The 24191-nt window shown below is 40.3% G+C and overlaps 2 protein-coding genes across 2 annotated transcripts; both read right to left on the bottom strand.

Moving 5' to 3' along the window:
* Positions 1 to 1262: 1262 nt before the first annotated feature.
* On the bottom strand, positions 1263 to 3675 carry LOC111830605. The gene is made up of 2 exons (XM_023783087.1): positions 1969 to 3675; positions 1263 to 1820 (listed from the first exon to the last, which is right to left on the bottom strand). The coding sequence occupies exons 1-2, from the start codon at positions 3673 to 3675 to the stop codon at positions 1263 to 1265; spliced, it is 2265 nt and encodes a 754-aa protein (XP_023638855.1).
* Positions 3676 to 12402: 8727 nt separating this feature from the next.
* Positions 12403 to 13747, bottom strand: LOC111830606. The gene is made up of 6 exons (XM_023783089.1): positions 13713 to 13747; positions 13489 to 13621; positions 13209 to 13303; positions 13010 to 13136; positions 12721 to 12930; positions 12403 to 12609 (listed from the first exon to the last, which is right to left on the bottom strand). Exons 1-6 carry the CDS (start codon positions 13745 to 13747, stop codon positions 12403 to 12405), a joined length of 807 nt encoding a protein of 268 aa, XP_023638857.1.
* Positions 13748 to 24191: the final 10444 nt, after the last annotated feature.

A 24191-nucleotide genomic window follows, 5' to 3' on the forward strand; every position in this document is an offset into this window, starting at 1 on the left:
ATTATTATATATATATATCTATTTATATTATTATATTTATTTTTTTTTTTTTTTTTGGGAAACTGCGAAAGAGTGATTTGACGGGTCGTCACTCTGAGCCATCTCGAGATTCGCGATCGCTTGGTCCCAATTGACATGGTGATGCGTGCCTCTTCAGTGTATGGTCATTCGGATGAGGGTGGTTGGGAAATAGCTGGCATTCAATGCGGTTTCTGGCTATAAATATCCTGCTTTTGGTATCTATTTTATTATCACTCAGCGATTCCCTCAATGGCCGGATCTTTTAGAGGGACTGCTAACGATCCCTTTCTCCGCGGAGGTCGCCGTCCGGTAGAACAACTTAATGAAGATGAGACCAATGCGGAGGTTTACAAGGCCCGAATTTGCAGGCTAAGCATGCACATCCGGTTACTTTGGGAGCGTCAAAATCCGAAGGCCGACCTCGAACGATATCTCGGGGTTGAGGAGTTCATAGAGAAATCCGTTTTGGAGCGTGGCCTCGACGATACCCTTCGAGAACGTGCGCTGTCATCGGGTCAGTTCTACTACCTACAATCCTCTCTTGAACGTATCAAAGTCTCGCGGCTTCGAGAAGGGGACCTTGATTCGTTTGATGGGCCTCTCGTTGCGAGCCGGACGCGTAGCGAAGAACTAGAGGGATATCGCGCTCGTATTGCTCGGTTGTGCGACTATATTGTCGCGTTCAATAGTGCGGCCGAAGTCACTAATCAAAGGGTTCGTGCGGAAGGTGTTGAGAGTTTCCTTCTGCTGATGGTTTCCGAGGGGGTGCCGATCAGAAGAAAGATCATCAAACTGGCGAGGCAGGCAAGTTCCTTCTGGGCGGAAGAGGAGAAGGAGTATCCTCTTCCGCAGTTGGACGACGGCGACACCGACCTGTTTCCCGAATTCGTCGGTTTGGGGGGCTAAGTCGGTCGCTTTGGCTAGTGGCCATTATGAGCTTCTTCTTCTCCCTTTGTTTTTTTTTTTTATTGTTTTGGCTCGAGAGTGTATTTGCCCAAGAGTGTATTTGCCTAAGAGTGTACTCTCCTTGTAACAAACTTTATCAAATAAAACGGGATCGTTAACGACAATCGCGCGTTCATTATTACTTTATATATTTTTTTTTGTTAGCTGCACCATGTATCATGGTTGCCTACGTACCTCTTTCGAGTATCAAGCCAATCGTAGTTCACAGTACATCAAATGAAAGACTCGGATTCCCGAGTGAGGCATCCATCTGCCTTTGTGGTCGGATTCCCGACCTAATAGTAGAACCTTTTGAGGTGGGCCGCGTTACAGAAGTGTTGCACTCGCTGTCCTTCCATGGTCGATAGTTCATAGACGCCTGGATGAACTCGCCGTGCGACGATATAGGGGCCCTCCCATTTTGCTCCGAGCTTTCCGGCGTTGAGCTCTTTGGTGTTTTCGAAAACTTCTCGCAGAACCAGGTCGCCCTCATTAAAACGGCGTTCCCGGACGGTCTTGTTGTAATACTTTGCTGCCGAGTTCTGGTAGTTTTGTATACGGATCATTGCTTGATCTCGTAGTTCCTCACTCCAATCGAGGTGATCGTGGAGCCGAGTGTCGTTTAACTCCGGGTCCGCGATCATCATTGTTCGCCGGAGCGTCGGTATTCCGACCTCCGAAGGCGCCATTGCTTCAACACCGTAAGCTAAGGCGAACGGCGAGAATCCGGTTGCGCGTCGAGGAGTTGTGCGATGCGACCATAATACTCCGTCGAGTTCGTCGGCCCAAAGTCCCTTTTTCCGACCTAACCTTTTCTTGATGCCATCGAGGATAGTTTTGTTGGTAGCCTCAGCCTGGCCGTTTCCTTAAGGGTATCGCGGGGTTGAGGTACTGAGTTTGATGTGCCATTTTCTGAAGAACCGCTTGGTTAGGTAGGAAGTGAATTGGGATCCGTTATCTGTGATGATCTAATAGGGAATACCGTGTCGGCAGATAATGTACTTCCAGATGAATCCGGTTACGTCGCCCGACTTGACCTGACTGAACGATTCCGCTTCTACCCATTTGGTGAAAAAGTCGGTGAGCACCAGCAAAATCTTGATCTCGTAATTCCTCACTCCAATCGAGGTGATCGTGGAGCCGAGCTTCGTTTAACTCCGGGTCCGCGATCATCATTGTTCGCAGGAGCGTCGGTATTCCGACCTCCGAAGGCGCCATTGCCTCAACACCGTAAGCCAAGGCGAACGGCGAAAATCCGGTTGCGCGTCGCGGAGTTGTGCGATGCGACCATAATACTCCGTCGAGTTCGTCGGCCCATAGTCCCTTTTTCCGACCTAACCTTTTCTTGATGCCGTCGAGGATAGTTTTGTTGGTATCCTCGGCCTGGCCGTTTCCTTTAGGGTATCGCGGGGTTGACGTACTGAGTTTGATGTGCCATTTTCTGAAGAAACGCTTGGTTAGGTAGGAAGTGAATTGGGATCCGTTATCTGTGACGATCTCATAGGGGATACCGTGTCGGCAGATAATGTACTTCCAGATGAATCCGGTTACGTCGCCCGACTTGACCTGATTGAATGATTCCGCCTCCACCCATTTGGTGAAAAAGTCGGTGAGCACCAGCAAAAATCTTTTAGTGCGGCAAGGAGGAAACGGTCCGGTGATGTCCATGGCCCATCGCATGAAAGGGTAGGGTGCTGTCACGGGAGAGAGCGATTCGGGAGGTACGTGTTTTAAGGTGGCGTGCCTTTGATAAGCTTCGCACTTTTGGGCAAATGCCTCGAAGTCTTTCTTTATTTTTAAGGCCAACGCGCGTCCTCCTGAATGGTTCCCGCCGTCTCCTTCGTGGACCGCGCCCATAATTCTTTCGCTTTCGTCTCGATCGACGCAAGTAAGGAAAGTTCCATTGGAACTTCTCCGGAGAAGTTCTCCATCGGCCAGAATGTAATTGGCGCATCGGGCTTTTAACCGTCGAGCTTGCCACCGGTTTTCAGGGACCTGACTGCTTTGTATGTAGAGTTTGATATCTTCCCGCCAATCGACCGGGGGGGCTTCCTCGTCGTGAGGCTCGTTCTCAACTGGGTCGATCTCCATTTGGATCAGGTCGTTCATGATGAGGTTGATCTCATGAGGTTGAGCGATACTCGGTAGATCGATACTTTCGATGGGGATGGATCGGCGGAGGTCCGGATTCGCATTCGAAGCTAAGGCGGCGAGGGCGTCGGCCGAAGTGTTGTCGCAACGTGGAATTTTTGTGAGGGAAAAGCTATCAAATTTGGCCGAGGCGGATCGGACTAACGCCAGATAAGAACTCATCCGCTCGTTCTTGGTGTCGAATTCTCCGCTGAATTGGCTTACGACCAGTTGTGAATAGCAAAATACCTGGATATGTTTTATTCCGATGCCCCTAGCAAGTCGTATTCCCGCGAGTAGAGCTTCGTACTCGGCCTCGTTATTGGATGCTTTGAAACCGAGTTTCAACGATTGTTCCAGAACCTCGCCTGTTGGTGATCGCAAGAGGATTCTTACTCCGGATCCTTGGTTGCAAGAAGATCCGTCGACATAGAGGGTCCAGCTTTCGATTTTTGATGCGTCCTCCACGATTTCTGGGGCGAGCACGACGATAAAGTCCGCTAAAACCAGCGATTTCAGACTGGGGCGAGAGCGGTACTCAATATCGTATTCGCTTAGTTCGATGGCCCATTTAGCCATTCTTCCTTATTGCATGGGGCTGTGCAGCACTGTCCGAAGTGGTTGATCGGTATAGATGACGATCGCGTGTGATTGGAAATACGGACGCAACTTCCGGGTGGCGACGATGACGGCCAAAGCGAACTTCTCTAATGTTGGGTAGCGTGTTTCGGCATCGTTCAAAGATTTGCTGACGTAGAGAACAGGCCTCTGATCACCGCGATCGTCTCGGACTAAGACGCTGCTTACTGCCGTGCTAGAGACCGAAACGTAAAGGTATAAGACCTCGCCGTTCTCGGGTTTTACTAGGATGGGGTGGCTGGTTAAATACGTCTTCAACTCTTGAAAAGCCGCTTCACATCGCTCGTCCCAATGAAAATCTCGATTTACTCGGAATAGTTGATAGAAGGGAAGGCATCTGTCGGTCGACCTTGCGATGAAGCGATTGAGAGCTGCAATCCGACCTGTCAAACGTTTAACCTCGCGTTTGTTAGTTGGGGAAGGGAGCTCCAAAACCGCCGTTATCTGCTTTGGGTTGGCCTCGATCCCGCGTTCGGTCACGATGTACCCCAGAAACTCCCCGGATGTCACTCCAAATGTGCACTTAGTTGGGTTTAGCTTCATCCGGTATTTTTCGAGAAGATCTAAGCATTCCGTGAGATGATGGACGTGGTCTTTTGCCGTTAACGACTTCACCAACACGTCGTCAATATACACTTCCATTGTCCGTCCCTGGAGATCGGCGAACATTCGGTTTACGAGGCGTTGATAGGTTGCTCCCGCATTTTTTAAACCGAAAGGCATGACTTTGTAGCAATATGTTCCCCTATCCGTAATGAAGGACGTTTTCTCGCGGTCAGCAACGTGCATCATAATCTGGTTATAACCTGAGAAGGCGTTCATAAATGATAACAATTGATTCCCCGAACTTGCTTCTACCAGGCGATCTATGTGTGGGAGCGGGAAAGAGTCTTTGGGACAGGCTTTGTTCAGGTCGGTAAAATCTACACACGTTCTCCATTTGCCGTTTTTCTTTTTGACGACAACCGGGTTCGCCAGCCACTCCGGGTATTATACCTCCATGATAAAGTCCGCCTTTAACAGTCGTTGTATCTCGTCTTGAACTGATTGGGCTCGTTCGTTGCCCAGTCTGCGCCTTTTCTGGCGAACTGGTTTGAAAGTGGGGTCCACAAGTTACTTCGGGATCTACTCCGATCATGTCCTTAGTTGACCATGCGAACGTGTACGATCTCGTCTTCAGGAAAGTTACCAGCTTATGCTTGATCGGGTCGTCTAGCATGGCTCCAACGCCCACTGTTCGGGAGGGATCGCATTCGTCGATATTGACCTGGATAACCTGGCAACTCGCAGATTGGAGGGATGCGCGCGCCGGTTTTTGGAGAACGTCGCTGCATTCTCCGCTCTGTAATTGCTATGCGAGGTCGTCCCTTCTCTGCTTCTTTTCGATAATGCAGCAGTTCCGTGACATTTTCTTGTCGCCATACAAGATATAGATTCCGGTTGCCGTAGGAAAATTCACGCACAGATGATAAATAGAAGGAATGACTCTCATGGCATAAATCCAAGGGGAGCCGAGTATCGCATTATAGATTAGTGGGGCGTCAACTACCGTGAACTTGAGCTTCTTTGCACTCCTCCGACCTTCATTTCGATTTTGATATCCCCCATTGCGAGACCGGTCGTACCATCGTAACCGGTTAGCGTTCGAGCTTTCGGTTTTATTTCGGATTCTGAGATCCCCATCTTGGCTAGGGTGCCTAAGAATAGCACGTTGACGGTACTGCCGGTATCGACTAAAACGCGTTCCACATCGTAATTACCCATGGTTACTTCCACGACTATGGAGTCATTATGGGGGTGTTGTATTCCCTTGTCATCGTCGGAAGTGAATGTGATAAGTTCGCCAGCCGGCACTTCGTCCTCCGGTGCGACATGCAAGCTGCACACCTGTCTAGCTCTTTTTTTGAGGGCCCGGACCGAGTCTTTGCAGTCCTCAGGCGTTCCCAGTATCATGGTTATCCGTCCCGGCAGTTCTCCCTCTTCATCGTTATGCCGTTCGGGACTTCGCCTCTCATCAGACCGGTCTCGCCGATCGGGGCCGTCCTCTCGGTATTGTCGCGTCGCCTGGCCTCGGCCTCGACCACGTCCGCGCCTTCTGTCAGGTCGTTGTCCTCTGTATTCTTTGGGTTGGAATACCGCTTCTATTTCGCTGGACTTGTATTTATCGAGGAGGTAATTAGAGAGATGCTTGCACTCTTCGGTTGAATGTCCGGCGAACTTATGGAAAGTGCAGTACGCTTCTTTGGACGACGTTTTTTGGTTACTGGCTTCTTCTGAGATCGCGCTAATTGCACCGCGCGAGGCGTCCTTTCCCTCATAGTGCTTACGTGGTTCCCGGTAGTCTTCACGTTTTCGGTCTCGGGGTGCAGGACGGTTTGCTCCAGACTTCGCCGCTAGTTTGGCATCTTCTTCTTCAAAAACTGCGTAGTGCGTCGTCGAGATCTTTCGGCTCACGGATGGCCAAGTCCTTTCGTAGGGACGATCCTGGAATGAGCCCCTTGCGAAATGCGGCCAAAGCGGCATCCTTTGGAACTGATACTTTGGCCAGCAAATTTTTGAATCGCACCAAGTACTGCTGCAGAGTTTCGCCGGCTTCCTGAGTTGTGTCCCAGAGATCGATGCTGGACGCTCCGGGTTGTATGAAATGCCGCTAGTGTCGGAGGAACGAGGTCGATAGCTGGGCGAAATTATCGATCGAATTCGGGCTAAGCCGAGAAAACCAGGTAAGGGCATTGCCCGTCAGACTTTCAACGAATAGCTGGCAATGTCCTGTATCTTTCTCTTCGTCGGAGAAGTGTGCTTTTGTGACTGCGGCCATGAACGCCGTCATAAAGGTGCGTGGATCCTTGTCCCCGTCGTACGTCGGCAGCCTGAATTTGATATGCGGAATTCGGGCTTGAGTGATGCGGCTCGTGAAGGGAGTTCGCTGTGTCTCTTCGAACATACGGTCGATTTCAGGGGCTGAGCTGGAGACTCGATGGACATGAGAGTTTATGTCGGCTATCCTTGCGTACAGATCTTCCAGATCCAGGTTACGCCCGGAACTAGGCGGATCCGCAGGTTGGCTGGATGCTGTTACCAATGCTCGGGGTCGAGTCCCAGTTGGCGAAGGTCTTACGCACGAGCGGCCAACTGGTACTGGGGGACGTACCGTGCATCCTCCGACCCGACTGGGGGCGGGGACGTCGAGACTTACATCTTGCGCGTTAGATTCCGGCGTGCGATTGCGAATGATTGTATTCATCCGGTGGTCGGCTGCCGCGATTCGGTCGTAGATATCTTTCGTCATGCTTCCGTATACTATGCGCAGGTCGTCCATGGATACGGTTTGCTGAACAGGTGGGCATGCTGGAGCGACCTGAGCGAGTTGTGGCTCGTCCGTGGGCTGACCTTCGGACCTTCGAGGGGCAATCGTGTCGCCTTCCACCTCGCCAGTTTGAGGATGCTCGGTGGTTTCGGTTGGCACCGGGAGATCCATTTAACGGACTTCTTCTTCGAGCCTCTCGTTGAAGGTCGAGTCGTTAGTACGGGGCTCCTCGTCGGGCTCCTCGTTTGGACGTGAGTCAACAGGGCTGAGCTGCTGAGACATCTCAAGGTGGATTGCTTCGTTAACCGAGTTGAGAGAAGTGTTACTTTTGAAAATGCTTTCTAAAAGGAAAAAATTCCCCCCCTCCTTCTAGCGCCAATTGTTGAACCAAGGGTTCACACAATGAATTTATTAAAAAAAGGAGAATAAATTCAATTTGAACAATCTCTCAAGAACTCGATTAAAACGGATTTGGAAGGATTGATTCGACCTAGAAATGAACGATTTAGGGTTTGCTCAAGAACAAGTGAAGAACTAGGGTTTTTGTTATTAAATGATCGATGCCCTAGAATAGAGACATCTTCTCTATTTATACAAGAGATTTAGGGTTACAATAAATGCTCATTTTCCTTAGATTTTCAGAAGATATTGTCATAAATATTCGATTAGGGTTTTCGAAACCCTAATGATCCGAGGTCGTACATTCCATTTTAGGAATGAAGCACCCTTTGCATTAATTAGACAATATACCGGGATTCCCCGATTTATTGGTTTAATTCGATTCCGTCTTGGCTTAGGCCGGTATGTCGTTGGTGCTAATTCCTACACCAACACCAGTGACATTAGAAGTTTGTCCATAGACATTGAACACAAAATCTCGATGATTTAGTTCACCGATGTGAACTATACAGCCATAGAAATCTATAAAAGGGGATAAATAAACTAATCATTTTGCTCTGTTATATATGACATTATGTTCTATGCAGAATCTGAAACAAAACATATTGGTCACAAAAACATACCGTATGAGTTGTTTGACGGTAGCAACTCTTTAACAACATGGGTGAAATCTTCAAACCTTAAGTAAAGCTTATCTTCATGTGATAGTTCCCACCACATTTGCGTTTTGGTTATGGTCTTGATTTGATAACGATGGTTGGTGTTTCTCTGTCTCAACAGAGGAGTTATTAATCTGAAATCCCATATGTCTAACCATCTCCATCACATATGTCTCTAATGATCATAGGGTTCTTCAGATCAGAAGGTATAGTCATTTCGATTCTACCCCCTATATCGAAAATTCCAGTAAATAATAGAACCTAATTTGATAAAACTAAATTAAAAAGATGTATTTGTAGATAAAAGATTTAACAATATATACCTTCTCGTCAGGCAGAATAAGTACCCTCTTTTTCATCTCATCAGAAGTTATCCAAGTACTCAAAACCTTGACTTTTATCCCCCAATCTTTCCTTTTTGGAGTTAGATCGGAGACATAAACTCTTGGCATGGTTCTACTGTAGTTACTTTCTGAAGGTAAAAATATTGAAGATTATATTGACCCTAAGATCAATTTCGTTTCAGGAAAGTGGTGTTAATGGAAGTACATAAAAGAAGATCATTTATTTTTATTTTATTCTTTGTTAATTGAATTAGACAAAACTAAAAAGTGTAGAGGTAAATCATTTCATATTTGGAAAACGGCAATTACGTTTATCGATACAGTAATTATCGTATCGATTCTCGTAATTAAGTGTTGATGGTTAATATAGAAAAAGGATGCTCAATTAGAATATACACATGATTAATATATATGTAGCCCATTCAAAATTTATAAAAATTGTTGATAGGCCTTTTCCTTTTGAACACTTAATGGCACATAAGTTTGTTAATCTTCAAATGACTAATGTCATGGACAATTCTAACATTTTAGGTTTTCTAAATGGTCACTGAGGGTATGGGGTCTTATTTTAACCTTATTCGCGTTATAACCTTGTAAACTGATTCAGTATATAGTATTAATTGTCATATTGTATGCCCAATTAGAATATACTACTGAATAATATATAAGTAGCCTATTTTGGTTTTTTAAAAAATGTTGCTAGGCCTTATGTGTTAAGACTTGAATCGAAGGGGGTAATATAAAGTGCCATCAAATTCTTAAAGGGCCAAAACTTCATTTTTAGGTTTTTAAGAGGCCCATTATTTTATTAAGATTCACATGATTAATGGAATTCCAAGGTTTTAAATTTACTGATGCAACATTAATTCAAGTCTCTATATAAGAAAAATGAAGTTCAAATTTACCAAAACGGAATGACTTAAGAATTCTTATAAATATTTGTTCATTTCTTTTAAGAATGTTACGACAATTTTGTTAAACATATACGATGTGTTTATACAATAAATTGGAAGTACATTACTGAAAATTAAAAGCTTATATAATTAGTCATTTAATTAAACTTGTTTTCCAAAATATTTGACAACTATTTATCAGTTAGCAAACCAAAAAAAAAAATTACAAAACATAGAAGGACGACTTTGGATCTTCATTCTTCGTTCCTTGGCTTCATTTTCATGCTTGATTTCTAAAATAATGCCGAGCAGCGAACTCGGAAATGTGAATTGAAAGTCAGATTATTAGAAAAAATATTATCATAAACATAAAAACACGAAAAGACACATAAGTGAACTTACATGGTACGATGACTTTGGAGACCTTCTTCTTGAGGATTAAGTTAAATCCTAGTTGCTCCACTACCAATATGTGTATCATTGGTAATGCAAGGGACTCCTACAATGTTCATTTTCGTTTATTACAAACTGTAGTCAGTTAGAAACCTTAAGAACTGCAGTAATACAAATTTAGTAAACTTACCTTCATACTTAGACACCCGCCAGAAACGAAAGATGCAAAACACATGATCCGTTTTGTATGTCAGATGGAAACCACCTTTTTGCCACAGGTTATTGAAGTATTGAACAGCACCACAGGTTATATGGCATAGAAGTTGTTTATTCCTGCAAAGATGTAACATGTTAACTAAGACTTCTCATCATCAATGAATTAGTAATCCTGTCGTTAAATAAGTTACTACAAAGATTACCTCCCATTGATCAATTTGATAACTAAACCATTGATCTTAGTAGTCATCCCATCTTTACTGTCAGTAAAATCCTCTTCTTTCACTTGACCAACATCAACAATGCAGCTATAGAAATCTAACATCCATACAAAACCAAAACTTATGACTAAGTGCAATCTATTCAATGGATAATATAGTTGTAAGATTACCTTTTTGTTCTGTAGAACTAAATAAAAGCAAAAAGCACCAACCATAAGAGTTGTTAGATGGAAGCAACTCTCTAGCAACATGGTAGAAATCTTCAAACCGGTAAAATTTCTTCAATGAATCAGGACTAATCTCCATCATATCACTCTTCTCGGTTAGCTTAATCTGGTACGGATGATTTGTATTACTCTTTTTACGAATAGCCGGGATGACTTTGAAGTCCCTTAAAAAATATCACTCACCATCATAGACTTGTCGTGGTACTTCCGGATTCTTCAAGCCGGGAGGAATTGTTAACTCTATTCCATCACCCTACAAAAACTGTTCCTTTTTCTTAACCTAAACTAATCCACCAATATCTAACTAATAAACTAATTTTAACGCCAATTTTAAGAAATGAATTACCTTTATATCAGCGAGTACCATAACCCTCTTGCTAAAGAAATCACGAGAAAGCCAAGTATTTAAAACCTTGAGCCTTATAATGGCACCACTACCTTGTGGGGTTAAATCAGCTACTGCATCGACCTTCATGGTAGAGATGATTAAGTTTTGGAAAGATTATTTTTAAGGATGGAGTTAGGGTTGAATAGTTTCGTCTTCTTTGAGGTTATGTTAATGGAAGTCGAAAAAGGTTTTTAATATAGTGAATATATGCGACTTTTGATATGTATCGTTCCGCTGGTTAATAGGAAAAGAATAATGTGTTTTCGCAATATTTTAATATTTTAGAGTCAATTGAGATCAATACAAAAGATATTCATTATTTCTGGTTTCCATATCAATCACATCATAGACTTTATCTTCGGTATAAATGTTGACTATTTGGTAAACATATGTAAGGTTGGTAAAGAATAGTTTGATTCTTTCAATGATCTATGAGCTGTCTCATAAATATATATATGGGTCTGCATGAAAGTGAATGTCAAAACCTATAAATATTTGGTAAGTATAATAGTAATCTATATATATAAAGTTAGCTTTTCTCTCTTCTCATGATGCCACCTTAGCATCTACCTAAGCTACATTTTTTTTTTACATTAAAATAAATTGAAAACATTCATTTAATGCATATTTATGTTACTTATTTAATTAATAGAAAGTTTTTTTTTGTCGGCAATTAATAGAAAGTTTATATAAATAAAAATAAATTATGTAAAATAAATGAAATGTTAAAATAAAAAAAAACAATAATTGAATATTTTTTATTAGCGGTAATAATATAACTCAAGTTTCATTTTAAATTGATCATAGTTTAAAATTTTATATGTGTTACTGAGTTTTAGATTGGAAGTAAATTTTAAATTTTATGGAAGAATAAAAAAATATTTATGTAATTGTATATAAAAATTTTAAAGAGAAAATAAAATAAAATTGAAAGTGAAATATTAGTTTATAACATGATCGAAAAATGATATTTCATAAACTGAATCAAATGCTTTTAATCCAAATTTGAGAATGAAAAATAATAATTAAAGAGAAAATAATTATAATATGTTTTGAAAATCAATTAAAAATAAAATAAAATATCACAATTAACAAAAAGAAAATATAAACCTCCCGCGCGCGGCGCGGGTCAACTGCTAGTATATAATAAAATGATGTATTCATTAATGAGGATTTACAAAGAAACAAAAATTTAACTCAACCTACAATTATCAAGTATTTTCCTATTGATTTTTGTTAATTGTCATGGGTTAAAAGATGTATTCAAACTGAAAACTAATCTATGCATAGGATAGAGTGATGATAATCATGAGTTATTTTATTTTTCCTATGCAAAGTTTATTGGAACTTGGTTTTTTCGTTTGTATGTTATTTGAACTGATCGGAAGTAATCATTGTATAAGCTAATCGTTTATGAATTTGGGCTAATGTTGGGCCTTCGTTTTTGGTTTAATTTTCATTAAAACCAATACTTTAAACTAATTTTGAAATATTAAAACCGATAAAAATATATACAAGCAAAAGATAATAGCAAATAAATAAATAAAAACAACCAAGAAAATAGTTCTGGAAGGAAAAATTAAAAACAAAACCTAATGTTTGTAAAACTGAAAAAGTAAATTAGTCAAGTTTATGTTTTTCCTTATCATCCTTTGTAGCAACCTTGACATCATCTAGTACACCCATCTTCGAACATTGCCTTTTGGATGTTGATGACTGGACATCTCCTTCTTTCATGCTAGTCGAATCTTTTTTTGATGATGGAGTTGAGGAAGTTGAGATACCTACTTCAGACGTCTCTACACCATCGCTTATCATGAGAGAACCCTAAAAATAGAATATATGTAAGAGATGATATGCGAAAATAAACAAAATGTATATAGCATAATGCTTTGACATTACTATAGTTTTAATTGACTTTTTTAGACTACTACTAACCTGGTCAGCCGAGTAAATTGATGATTGATCAAAATATGTATCTGATAAGGATATTTCAGGGACAGATCTTGTTTTCCCCTCAGCAACTTGTGCAACCCTATAAATGTCACATTTTCCATGAATATGTTTGGGCTCGATGCAAAGGAGGAAAACAAAAGATTTCCCAACTAAAGCTTTGATCAGATCTGGCAAATCTGTGGGATCTTCAAACTTTATAAGCATTGAGTTAGTAATGATTGAAGATAGTAAACTTTTTATTTAATCGTATAGATGTTATTATATAATATACCAGATCAAATGATCCTTTAGGTATGATTTCAGTAGCAGCCGTCCCAACGATATCCTCAGCAAAACTGTCAAACATCATAATTCTAGTCTCACCAGTATGGTCAATGACATTAAGGTGAATCCAAAACCTAAAAATTTGATAATGGTTAAAAAGATGAATAGAAAATAAATTCAATCAACTTGATCAGGAATTATCTCACTTTGGAGAGACGCCTTTAGCGTAATCTTTACAGACCTCACACCAAAATCTTGGTATAGGTTTTGCCTTAACATCTTTCAGCTTAATGACATCCTCCTTGGTAGTTTTTTTGTTGCATTTTTTACATGCATAATAGAACCAAGAATAGTCGGTATCATTTTCTTTAACCGTACAAAGAGTGCGAACCGATCCTACCAACAATCGTGTAAATGGAAATGTGAGATGTATATATATGTTAGATAAAACATATTAGTAATTGTTAAACGAAAATTTAAACAAACCTCAGTTGCTTGAAGCAGTTCCTCAATAGTCATGACGGGAAACTCATCGATGTCTTCTTTTTTAGTACGACCAAAAAAGACAGTAGTGTGTAAGTTACCCACGACAGTCAATTCCGAACCATCAATGGTAAGGCTGTTTACATTAAATTAAACATAAATGGTATTAATAATAAGTGATTTCTAACGTAGATAATTACTAATCTCAATCAAATCCGAGTACATACCTTTTCTTAATGTCTTCAATCATTGGTATGACCATATTAGTAAGCAATTGTGTGTTATAAGAATTAGAAACACTCCAAACATCTGAATTAGTCATTTTAGATATATATGATTGTAACTAGGAATGCTCTTTTAGTCTGTATGCAGGATATATTTTGATGTATAAGATTATGTAACATAATTTTTTATGTTACTGATGAAAACATTGACTTTTCCAAATCGTATGAAACAAATTACAACACCATCCGTCGCTTCTTGATATGCTTGACTGAGTGATTTAGCAAATTTTTCCCACAGTGTACATAACACCCGAGTACCCTACAATTGCGAATGATTAATAATAGTAATCAATTACAAATATGCGTTACCAAGTATTTTATTCCTAATTGAAAATTGTTACTTTAAAATTTGTAAGCTTACTCCTTGTTTCTCACATGAAAGTCGATCTTCTTGGTAGGCTTAGTAGAAGTAAGGATATCTTGAATCTCACCACAATCATCGACTTGGCCCATAAATTCTGCAACAAATCAAATTAGTTATAGAAGAAATTAAACATTTCATTCAGTTTTAAAATACTAAAAAAATTCTAACCAAATAACAAACTCTTGTTTTGTTTCCCAGCAAGAACATCACCGTAACTGGCCAATTGAAGAAACATGTCGTCGGAAATGTTTTCAGAAGCGGTGATAATTGTTTTCGACATGAAACCAATCTTAAACTTTATGTCCGATATTTTAAATGCACCATAAAAAGTAGTTAAACCAAAAATAGAAATAATGATCCAAGAATTTGGGATCAAAAAATTTTCAAACTTTTTGATATGCTCCTTTTTGATGTTAGCTGCAATCTTATGACCATGTGAAAGTTAAACGGAAAGAAACTTCAATATCAAACTAAGTAAATTAAAATGAAAACAATCCCAATTTTGCATACTGTAACTTACAGAAATGTCGACCAAAAACATCTCCATTGTTTCACCAACTTTGGTGGAATACTGCTTCCAGAGATGCAAAACCTTTACTTGAATACGCCAATTCACTTCTTTTTATGGCTATTGGTATCACAACCATACTAGGGACTCTTCTTTTTATCAATCTTCATTCTTCCTTCTGTTACTATTGCTTGATAGCGTACCTATCTCTTGATACCTCACTTCCACATGCCACAAGTCACCACCGGAAGGTAAAGGGTGGTTTCTAGTAGAAAACTATGGTTTCCTAAACTCTAGATATCTCACTCTTAGGATTATAAATCTTTGGGGTCACAAAGACTAAAATCCTAACTCTCGACACATTTGGGGTTACCATTCCCCAAATATTCTACGCCTAACTAAACCAACACTTACTTGAAATAAAACAAACAATCAACATGCAAAACACCATAAAAAGGAGAAAGATAAAACCCATACTTACCTGTTATGATACCTAATGGGTAAGGGTAATCTAATCCAAAGGTTTATCTTCTCGATTCACCTTATGTCTTGCCAATTTTTCTTCTTGATGAATAACTAATATGGAAGGAATGGATTCGACCCCATAGTATTCATCTCTCTACTTTTGGGCAAGACATCTGCATCCAACATCCAAGGGTAAATGAGAGGTGATCAAGAGGAAGTGTCATGACGATCAAATGAAGCAGTTAATAAGGAATAAATTTGTTAGAGAGGACCACTAATCATGCTTGAGAGAAAAGTGGTTCCACATATGGAGCAATGGTAATACCAAGTATAGAGTGGAGAAGATGGAGTCATCGAAGGATCCAAGAAGAATTTATATTAACTCAAAGGATGGAGTTAATATTACCAAGGAAGATAAGTGGAAGTTAATTGGAGGGACTAGAAGGACACTAGCTCGAGATCAAGTTTTAATGTTACAAGAGCAAGATCAAGTATTAATGTTGAGAAAACAAAGAGAATAGGAGTAAAAATAATTATCCAATGGAAAGGATAATTAGAAGAAGAGAGTGAGATATTGGAGTCAAGTATAGTGAAGACACAATAAGAAAAGGAAAAAAAAGAGGACAACAAGATTAACCCCATGAGATGGAAATCGTGAGGTTAAAAAGAATATAGTTAAAGACAATGATAGCTAGAGCAAAGACAAGGGAGAAGTTTGGTATCAGAGCATGGTTAATGATGCTCATGGGAACCAACCAGTTTTCAATTGTTTTATCGAGTAAAAGAGTCCAAAAAGGCATTAGGATAAACTGGCGCGTCCATGCTTATTATAGGTAGTTGGGATTAGGACTTACCCTTTGTGATCATGCATATGTCTGGACAAGGATTTAGCAGAGGTCGGTCGTGGGAATTGCCACCTGGATTTGGGAATTGGGTCTTTGGATACCAGAACAATGTTAGTGATGGTAGCACAAATGTTCGCAATGGTGCAGAGAACAAGTCAATATACTTGCCACTATCAGTAGGATCGATAGCCGAAAGGTGTGCTAATATGCCTAGACCTCGATAACCAAGACCAGAACGAGTTTCACCACCGAGACCCATGTCTGTTTCCGATGGGAATGAGAATCCCCAAGAAATTCCTCAAGAGGAGCCTCGGATGAATCAGAATCCCCGAGGTATGAATCCAAACGTTAATCTACCAAGGAATGAACCTCAAAGACAAGTTCCCGCACCAGGGAATCCACCACCAAGAATGCAGGAGGAGAACCTGATGATAAACTTAATGTATGGGATGTTGGATCAAATGAAGCAACATTAGCAAATGGTAATCAATGCGCAGTCAGAACCACCACCGCCACCCAAGTATCTTGACATGGTAATAATGATGAAGAACATTGGCATATAAAAGTTCCCAGGAAGCACCAATCCTTATGACGTAGATACATGGATGCAAGACCTCAAAAGAAATTTTGAAGCAACCCGATGCCCGGAAGGATGTAGAAAGGACATCACAGCCCATTATTTAGAGTATGACGCTCTAACCTGGTGGAAGAATGTGGTAGCTCGTTATGTCGTGGAACCGACTTGGATGGATTTCTGACACAATTCTTACAACTTAAACAAGGAGGAAGAAAAGTTCGAGATTATGAAGCCGAGTTTGCCCGACTCCTAAAGTACACTAATTACGGTAAAGAAGATGAGCAAGTGGTGATACGTAAATTCCTTCGTGGATTACGTCCCTCCATTCGAAGCCGTCTCAATATGGTAGAGTTCCGAAGCTACTATGAAGCTGTGGAAAGAGCCGTAAATGTAGAAGAAGGGATTTCAGCTGCAAGGGAAGAGATGATGTCAATGAAGATTACAAAAGAACCAGTTCAAAAATCAAAGTATAACCATTAGTGGGAAACCTTAGGGGAAGCAAAGGACGTTATGCCAACCGGTGCAGATTTCCTTGCCTTTGTAAGATGTAGTTTTGTGTATAATACGTATGACACTATTTTCCCGATATTAATAAAGCGACGTTGTTATAAACTCTGTGTCTCCCATGACATTATTAGTCTTCTCTGAACTAACACAACTCACGCTCGCGGTACGCGTTGCAAAGCCTTAGGACGTGATCGTGAGGAACGACTCCTGCTGTTGGACTTGTAACACCCCTGACCCGTTCTAGGCCAAGAAGGAGCCGAGAGCGTCACGTTAGACACCCGCGGCCGGCCGACCAAGGTTCCCAAAACGAATTCGTTCAGCCCAGCCGTCAAACAGTAGGAGTCGTCCCTCACGAGCATGGCTTAAGGCTTTGCAACCTGTACCGCGAGCTCGAGTTGTGTTAGTCCGGACAAGACTAATAATATCATGGGAGACATGGGGTTTATAAAAACATCGCATTATTAATATCGGGAAAATAGAGTCATATGTATTATACACAAAACTACATCTTACAAAGGCATGCAAATCTACACCGGTTGGCCTAACGTCCTTTGCTTCCTCTAAGGTTTCCCACTAATGGTTACCTGCAAAACAAATTGGTAGAATCTTGAGTACTCTAACATTACTCAGTAAGTCCGGGATCTCTAACATAATAACCCAACCCAACCCCCAATCACAAGCAATGACGATCAATAAGCATTATGGGTTAGAAGCCATAAGGAGTAAACCAAATAGTAAGCAATACACCTCGTCTCGATCCTACTTTGGGCCCCTACGAATCCATGATATCCCCAAGGCAATGCCCTACACTTCTAAACATAAAGTCTATAGAAGATCTGTCATCCCTTTACTCTACATCGTCATGCAGGTACTCGGTCCATCGCGACCCGGCCCCGAGTCTCATATATGATCACGTTACCTAACATACCATAAACGACGAGGATAGCACGATCCGACTAGTGCTAGATATCTAACTAAAGCATAACTACCAACCAAATAATATAACAATCCGATAGTATAACGGTTATGCGCATAAATGCTAGCATAACAGTTATCTATCACGAAGTTATACTATCACACATTCATCAATCAAGAACATTCACCCGTTTACAATTACCACAAATAATGCCAATATAATGTTAGCATTATTTTAAGTATAAATCCATAACCTCATGCTAAATATAAATAAATAAGTAAATAAATAAGGAATTAATTATCTTACATAAACACTTAAAAATAATCCTAGTCGTGTGCCACCTCACAAGCTTCGAAACTTACCTTGACTTGGCTACTAGGGACTCTAGACTCTCGGCGATCCTACTCGGATACTACCACGGACTAGCTGGGTCACACTCGGACTCTCACTCTCGTGGAATGGTTTTAATTCATTTTTGGGTGTGAAGAGAAAATGAAATGGGAGGGGGTATTTATAGTGTGGCTAGGGCGGTGGTGGAAGCACGAGGTGGTGGATAAGCATTACGGCATCGCGACACACATCCGGACACTAATCCGGCTCCGGGTGGTGACACATGGCGGATAAGATTGGTTGAGCTTATCCGGCCGTTTGTCCTTATCTACTTCCGTTCTTATCCATTTCTGTTGGTTTAGCTGCTACCCTAGCAACTTACCAGCTTCGAAGGCGGAAGACCTTGTGCGTTTGCGATCTCGTCCAAAATCGATGCATTATCGACCGAAAACTTTCATCGTCGTACCAAATCGGATTTGCTTCGTTAGTCTTTGATTTTTCTTCGATTAAAACCTTTGTATTGGTCTAAGAATACTTTGGCTCAACTCCAAAAATTATTTCTCCTTTGCCTTGATCCATTTTCCTTTGATAGCCATTCTTCGACCATTCCATCTGATTATTAGGCCCAGGTGAGGGATAATACATTCTCCTCCCCTTAAAATAAAATTATCTTCGAGTTTCTGAAACTGCAACTTATACTTTACTTTGCTTTATCTCCACTACAAGTCTTTGTCTTACTTATTCTCTAATTTTTCTCGTCGTTGTTGTCTCGAGTATTTGATAAATCCTTTCTTATCAAATAGACATTTTCCACTTCTACCTCTTTACGTGGTACTAGACAATTTTTCTAAGAACCATCTTCTTTGTGGTATACTCTTTGTGTTCTCTTCGTAGGTTCGTAAACCTATTATTAATACCATTCTTTCTCAACTCTTTACTCTTCTCTATCTTGATACCACTCTGAATACTCTCCTCTTGTAAAGCACTACTCGGGTAGTCTTCATACTTCTTTCTCGTCTTTGTGTCGATCCTATTTTGACTGCGGATAGATCTTTGTTATCACTTCTCCATCATACAATCATGTTGTAGGTACTATAACTTATTCATAAGTAGCATAGTACTCCATTATTTTCTTGCAACCTCTTTCGACTCTTCAACACTTCTTCCTCTTTTCTTGACTCTTAGTCCAACATCTTGATCTCCTTATTTACCTATTCTTTATCATTACACTTCTTCATTAGCCTCTTTTTATGTACAACTCTCCTCCCCTTTGGCTTGTTGTACAGGTCAATTCTTGTCTTCATCCTCTTCCTAAAATATGGTGCAACCATTCCCTTTGGTTCACACCTTCCACTCCTCTTTACCTCTCATTTACACTTGATTATATCCTCATGATTTTTTTCTTTCGAACCATAAACTCTTCTCCTGAGTTTTCTTTTTTGAGTAGAATGAATACTCTCCTCGCCTTGAAACTCATCCTTTCAGAATACTCTGGTCTCGCTTCTTCCACTCAATCCTTCATACTACTATTAACTTTTCCATTTTTCAGTGAAGGTTCCTTCCTTCATAGCTATTGGCATCACAACCATACTAGGGACTCCTCTTTTTATCAATCTTCACTTTTCCTTTTGTTACTATTGCCTGACAACCTACCCATCTCTGCATTCCTTACTTCCACACACCACAAGTCACCACCGGAAGGTAAAGGGTGGTTTCTACTAGAAAACTATGGTTTCCTAAATTCTAGATATCTCACTCGAAGGATTATAAATCTTTGGGGTTGCACAAAGACTTATATCCTAACTCTCGACAAATTTGGGATTGCCATTCCCCAAATATACTACACCTAACTAAACCAACACTTACTTGAAATAAAACAAACAATCAACACGCAAAACACAATAAAAAGGAGAAAGATAGAACCCATACTTACCTGTTACGATACATAATGGTAAGGGTAATCTAATCTTAAGGTTTATCTTCTGGATTCACATTCACCTTTTGTCTTGTTAATTTTTCTTCTTGATGAATAACTAATAGGGAAGGAATGGCTTCGACCCCATAGTATTCATCTCTCCACTTTCGGGCAAGACATCTACATCCAACATCCAAGGGTAAATCCTATCCATCTATATAATTTCAAAAGGACATACCGGTTCCCTAATTGCCTTAGTGACTCTAGTTACTCAATAAAACGTTTGAAAAACGTGCGTCCCGTGAGCACAGTAAACCATGCTCTGATACCACTCTTGTAACACCCCCGACCCGTTCTAGGCCAAGAAGGAGCCGAGAGTGTCACGTTAGTCACCCGCAGCCGGACGACCAGGGTTCCCAAAACGAATTTGTTCAGTCTAGCCGTCCAACAGCAGGAGTCGTCCCTCCCGAGCACGGCCTAAGCCTTTGCAACCCGTACCGCGAGCGCGAGTTGTGTTAGTTCGGACAAGACTAATAATATCATCGGAGACACGGAGTTTATAAGAACACCGCTTTATTAATATCGGGAAAATAGAGTCATATGTATTATACACAAAACTACATATTACAAAGGCAAGCAAATCTACCCCGGTTGGCCTAACGTCCTTTGCTTCCCCTAAGGTTTCCCACTAATGGTTACCTGCAAAACAAATTGGTAGAATCTTGAGTAATCTTAGATTACTCAGTAAGTCCGAGATGTCTAACATAATAACCCAACCCAACCCCCAATCACAAGCAATGACGATCAATAAGCATTATGGCTTAGAAGCCATAAGCAGTAAACCAAATAGCAAGCAATACACCTCGTCTCGATCCTACTTTGGGCCCCTACGAATCCATGATATCCCCAAGGCGATGCCCTACACTTCTGATACTAGGATTTTTAATCAATTACCCTAGAGTACTATCATGTCATTGCAGTACAATAGGTATCAATCCAATCAGGTGTGATACTAGCAATCAAGATATATCAGAAATGATTAAGTCAAGCAAGCATAAATGATTTTTGGTTTTCAGTGATCCTAAGCGAACATGTTAAACATGCGATAAATGTAAAGCTGTAAAACATATACTACCATGCATAAACTAAAACGTAACGATTATTGATATTGGCGAGAAAACAAAGCAGACCAAGTAAATAACAAGAGAATTAAACAGAAAGCACAAATGGATAGAAGATCCCGAGGATGAGGTTATTGATGTAGGTGGAGTATGCTAATCTACTTCGAGTGTTTATCAAACTGCAAACATTCTAATCCCTAGACAATGAACTTCTAATACTAGTCAATCCAATCTCTTGGCAGAAACTATCAAGTTTACAACACTTCCTAATCTCAATTCTCATTGATGAAACATGCAGTAAACAGGCATAAAGAAACAGCTCATTAATGTCAATAAACATCTTAGACAACCAATCTCTTGGGCTAAGCATGTAAATCTCTAGCACTAGTTGGTTCAGACATTTCATCATATACCTTTCGGGTATGAAATGTCTATGACCCAGTTCCAATTGATCAGAGAAGAACTAGCTAATAAAACTCTAGTCCAGAAGGGAAACAAAACGAATCTAATTTAAACACTCTAGCAAACTAACATCCTCCACCTAATCTATCCCATCCTCAAGAACCCTAACACAACTCAGACGCAGAAATCATGTTAAACATCATGAAACAAGAATCGTTCAAAACATGCATAATAATAAAGATGAAAGGAAGAGTAACAACAATGATTCAAGAACTAACTGCAAAATATCAATGACTCAAAAGAAATCACGATTACAATTCTCAGGATCGTTTGGTGGCTAACAACAAAAACCTAATAAAATAAACTCGATCCCTTGGGCAATCCAAATGAGACCTATTTATAACAATGTTTGGGAAAAACTTAAAACATAAAACGACAACGTAAAAGCGGTTTAAATGTTGTAATGGTCATGTCGGTCGAGTGAGCGTGTCGAGTAACACTTAATTTCTTCTCTGCATCATTTCATACTCGACCGTGTTTAAAAGTTGTAATGGTCATGTCGGTCGAGTGATCGTGTCGAGTGACCTGTGAAACCATCAGCTACTTCTTTGCTTTGCACGATCATGTCACTCGAGTGAGTGCATCGAGTGACAGGTGGTTCTGCTTCGCTTCCCTTCTGCTCGATCTGCCACTCGATCGTATTTGTCTGCTTCTCACTCGATCGTCGATGTAACTGCAACGCATCCTTGCTTCTCACTCGATCGTCCCACTCGATCGTGTGCATGTCAAGTAACGCTTGTTCCTCTGCTTCGCTCTGCATGTCTCCTAAGTACCTGAAACACTCCAAATATGCACAATGTATGCAAGATATGCATGATATGCATAAAACCTACCTAAGTATGTAAAACATGCAGAAAGGGATCAATATGATGCGAATCAACAAGTGAATGATGCTGAAAAGATGATGAATGCATGCTCAAAAAGCGATGAAATACAGACTTATCAACTCCCCCAAACTTAGTCTTTGCTTGCCCTCAAGCAAAGCAAAAAGAAACAAAGTGGAAGAGAGTTTTGAAAATGGGGTCTCAGAACCTGTAACTTTCAAGATAGAGCAGTTAAAATCAATGTCCTGGCTGCTAAGTCTTTGATGCATGCTGAGAGAACTTTACTTAACGACTTTAGACAAACTCATCAAATCCGAAACTGATTCTATCCCTTGATCTACACATGCATTCAAATCATTCATTCCTTTTAACATTCATTATTCAAGTATATGAATCTGGTTGTGCAAGGCTTAACAAACTCACTTGGCTAGGCAGAAAAAGGTTTTGAGAATCATGAGGGTTTAAACAATTTCAGGACAAGGATCTCTCAATGAATGGATTGAGCTTTAGGGAGAATGCTAAAGGTAAGGACCAACAAATGCATACAAGAATAAAACCTTGACTACCCAATGGTTCCCAAGTGCTTACTCCTAATCATCTAAACCCGGATGATCCCTATGTCTACCCTTCAACATCAATCCCATTTTTTTTCTTTTTGCTTTTTGCCTTCGGAGAAGTTTCTTATCAATACTAGTGGATATGGGATTTCTTCTTAACTATGGTTCTGTTTTCTTCTTACGTTATAAGACATCAAAACTTTTTCTCTTTCTTAACATCCCAGAACCATTCTCTGTATATCATGCTAACCCCACAAAAATCAATCTCTAGATTATAAACTTCTAGAAAACATTCTCCTCCTAAGGATACAACTTTTTCTGTTTCTCTTCTTTCTTTCCACAATCATTCCAATCCCAAACCCAAGTAAGAATCCCGACCTATTCCTATCTGATTTGAAAGTGAAAATCAGAACTACTCAAGATTTTAATCCTGTCGGCTCATACCTAACACGTTCTCCCCAAGCATAATCCGGTAAAAGACCTACCACTCAAAAATTATCAATTGGCTTGAAAGAAAAAAATAGGCTGTGGGTGTGGCAAACTGATCAAAAGAAAGATCAGCTACTTGGATCAACAAGAGCGGTGAAAGGAGGAAGATGATCCAAATATGTATATGGTGACCATGAGCATGCAAACAAAACACAACCAGATATTTGCAAGTCAAGATTAAGTTCTGGAATGAGATCATATCACAACATGTTTCAACCAAGTTCAAGAATGCTCTTCATGAATTCCAAGTTTGTTTCAGACTTACTTCAAGTTCAATCATCATGCATCAAAAAGCTAACAACCAGGGCATTGATCTCAACTAGTGAATCATAGCAAATCAACAAGGTGTAACTCATCATCGCCCCCTATGCTAATGCAACAGTCCTACATGAAACAATATAGACTCAATCCTAATATGCAAATGCAAGCTACATGATCACTCTGTTTTTAAAGATTTTTTCTGAAAATTTTTCAAATTTTTATGGGTTTTCAATGCACATATATGAATGCAAATTATATGCTAAAAATTCAAAATAAGAAAA

Source organism: Capsella rubella, unplaced genomic scaffold, assembly GCF_000375325.1.
Source record: "Capsella rubella cultivar Monte Gargano unplaced genomic scaffold, Caprub1_0 scaffold_5, whole genome shotgun sequence".
NCBI classification, from domain to species: domain Eukaryota; kingdom Viridiplantae; phylum Streptophyta; class Magnoliopsida; order Brassicales; family Brassicaceae; genus Capsella; species Capsella rubella.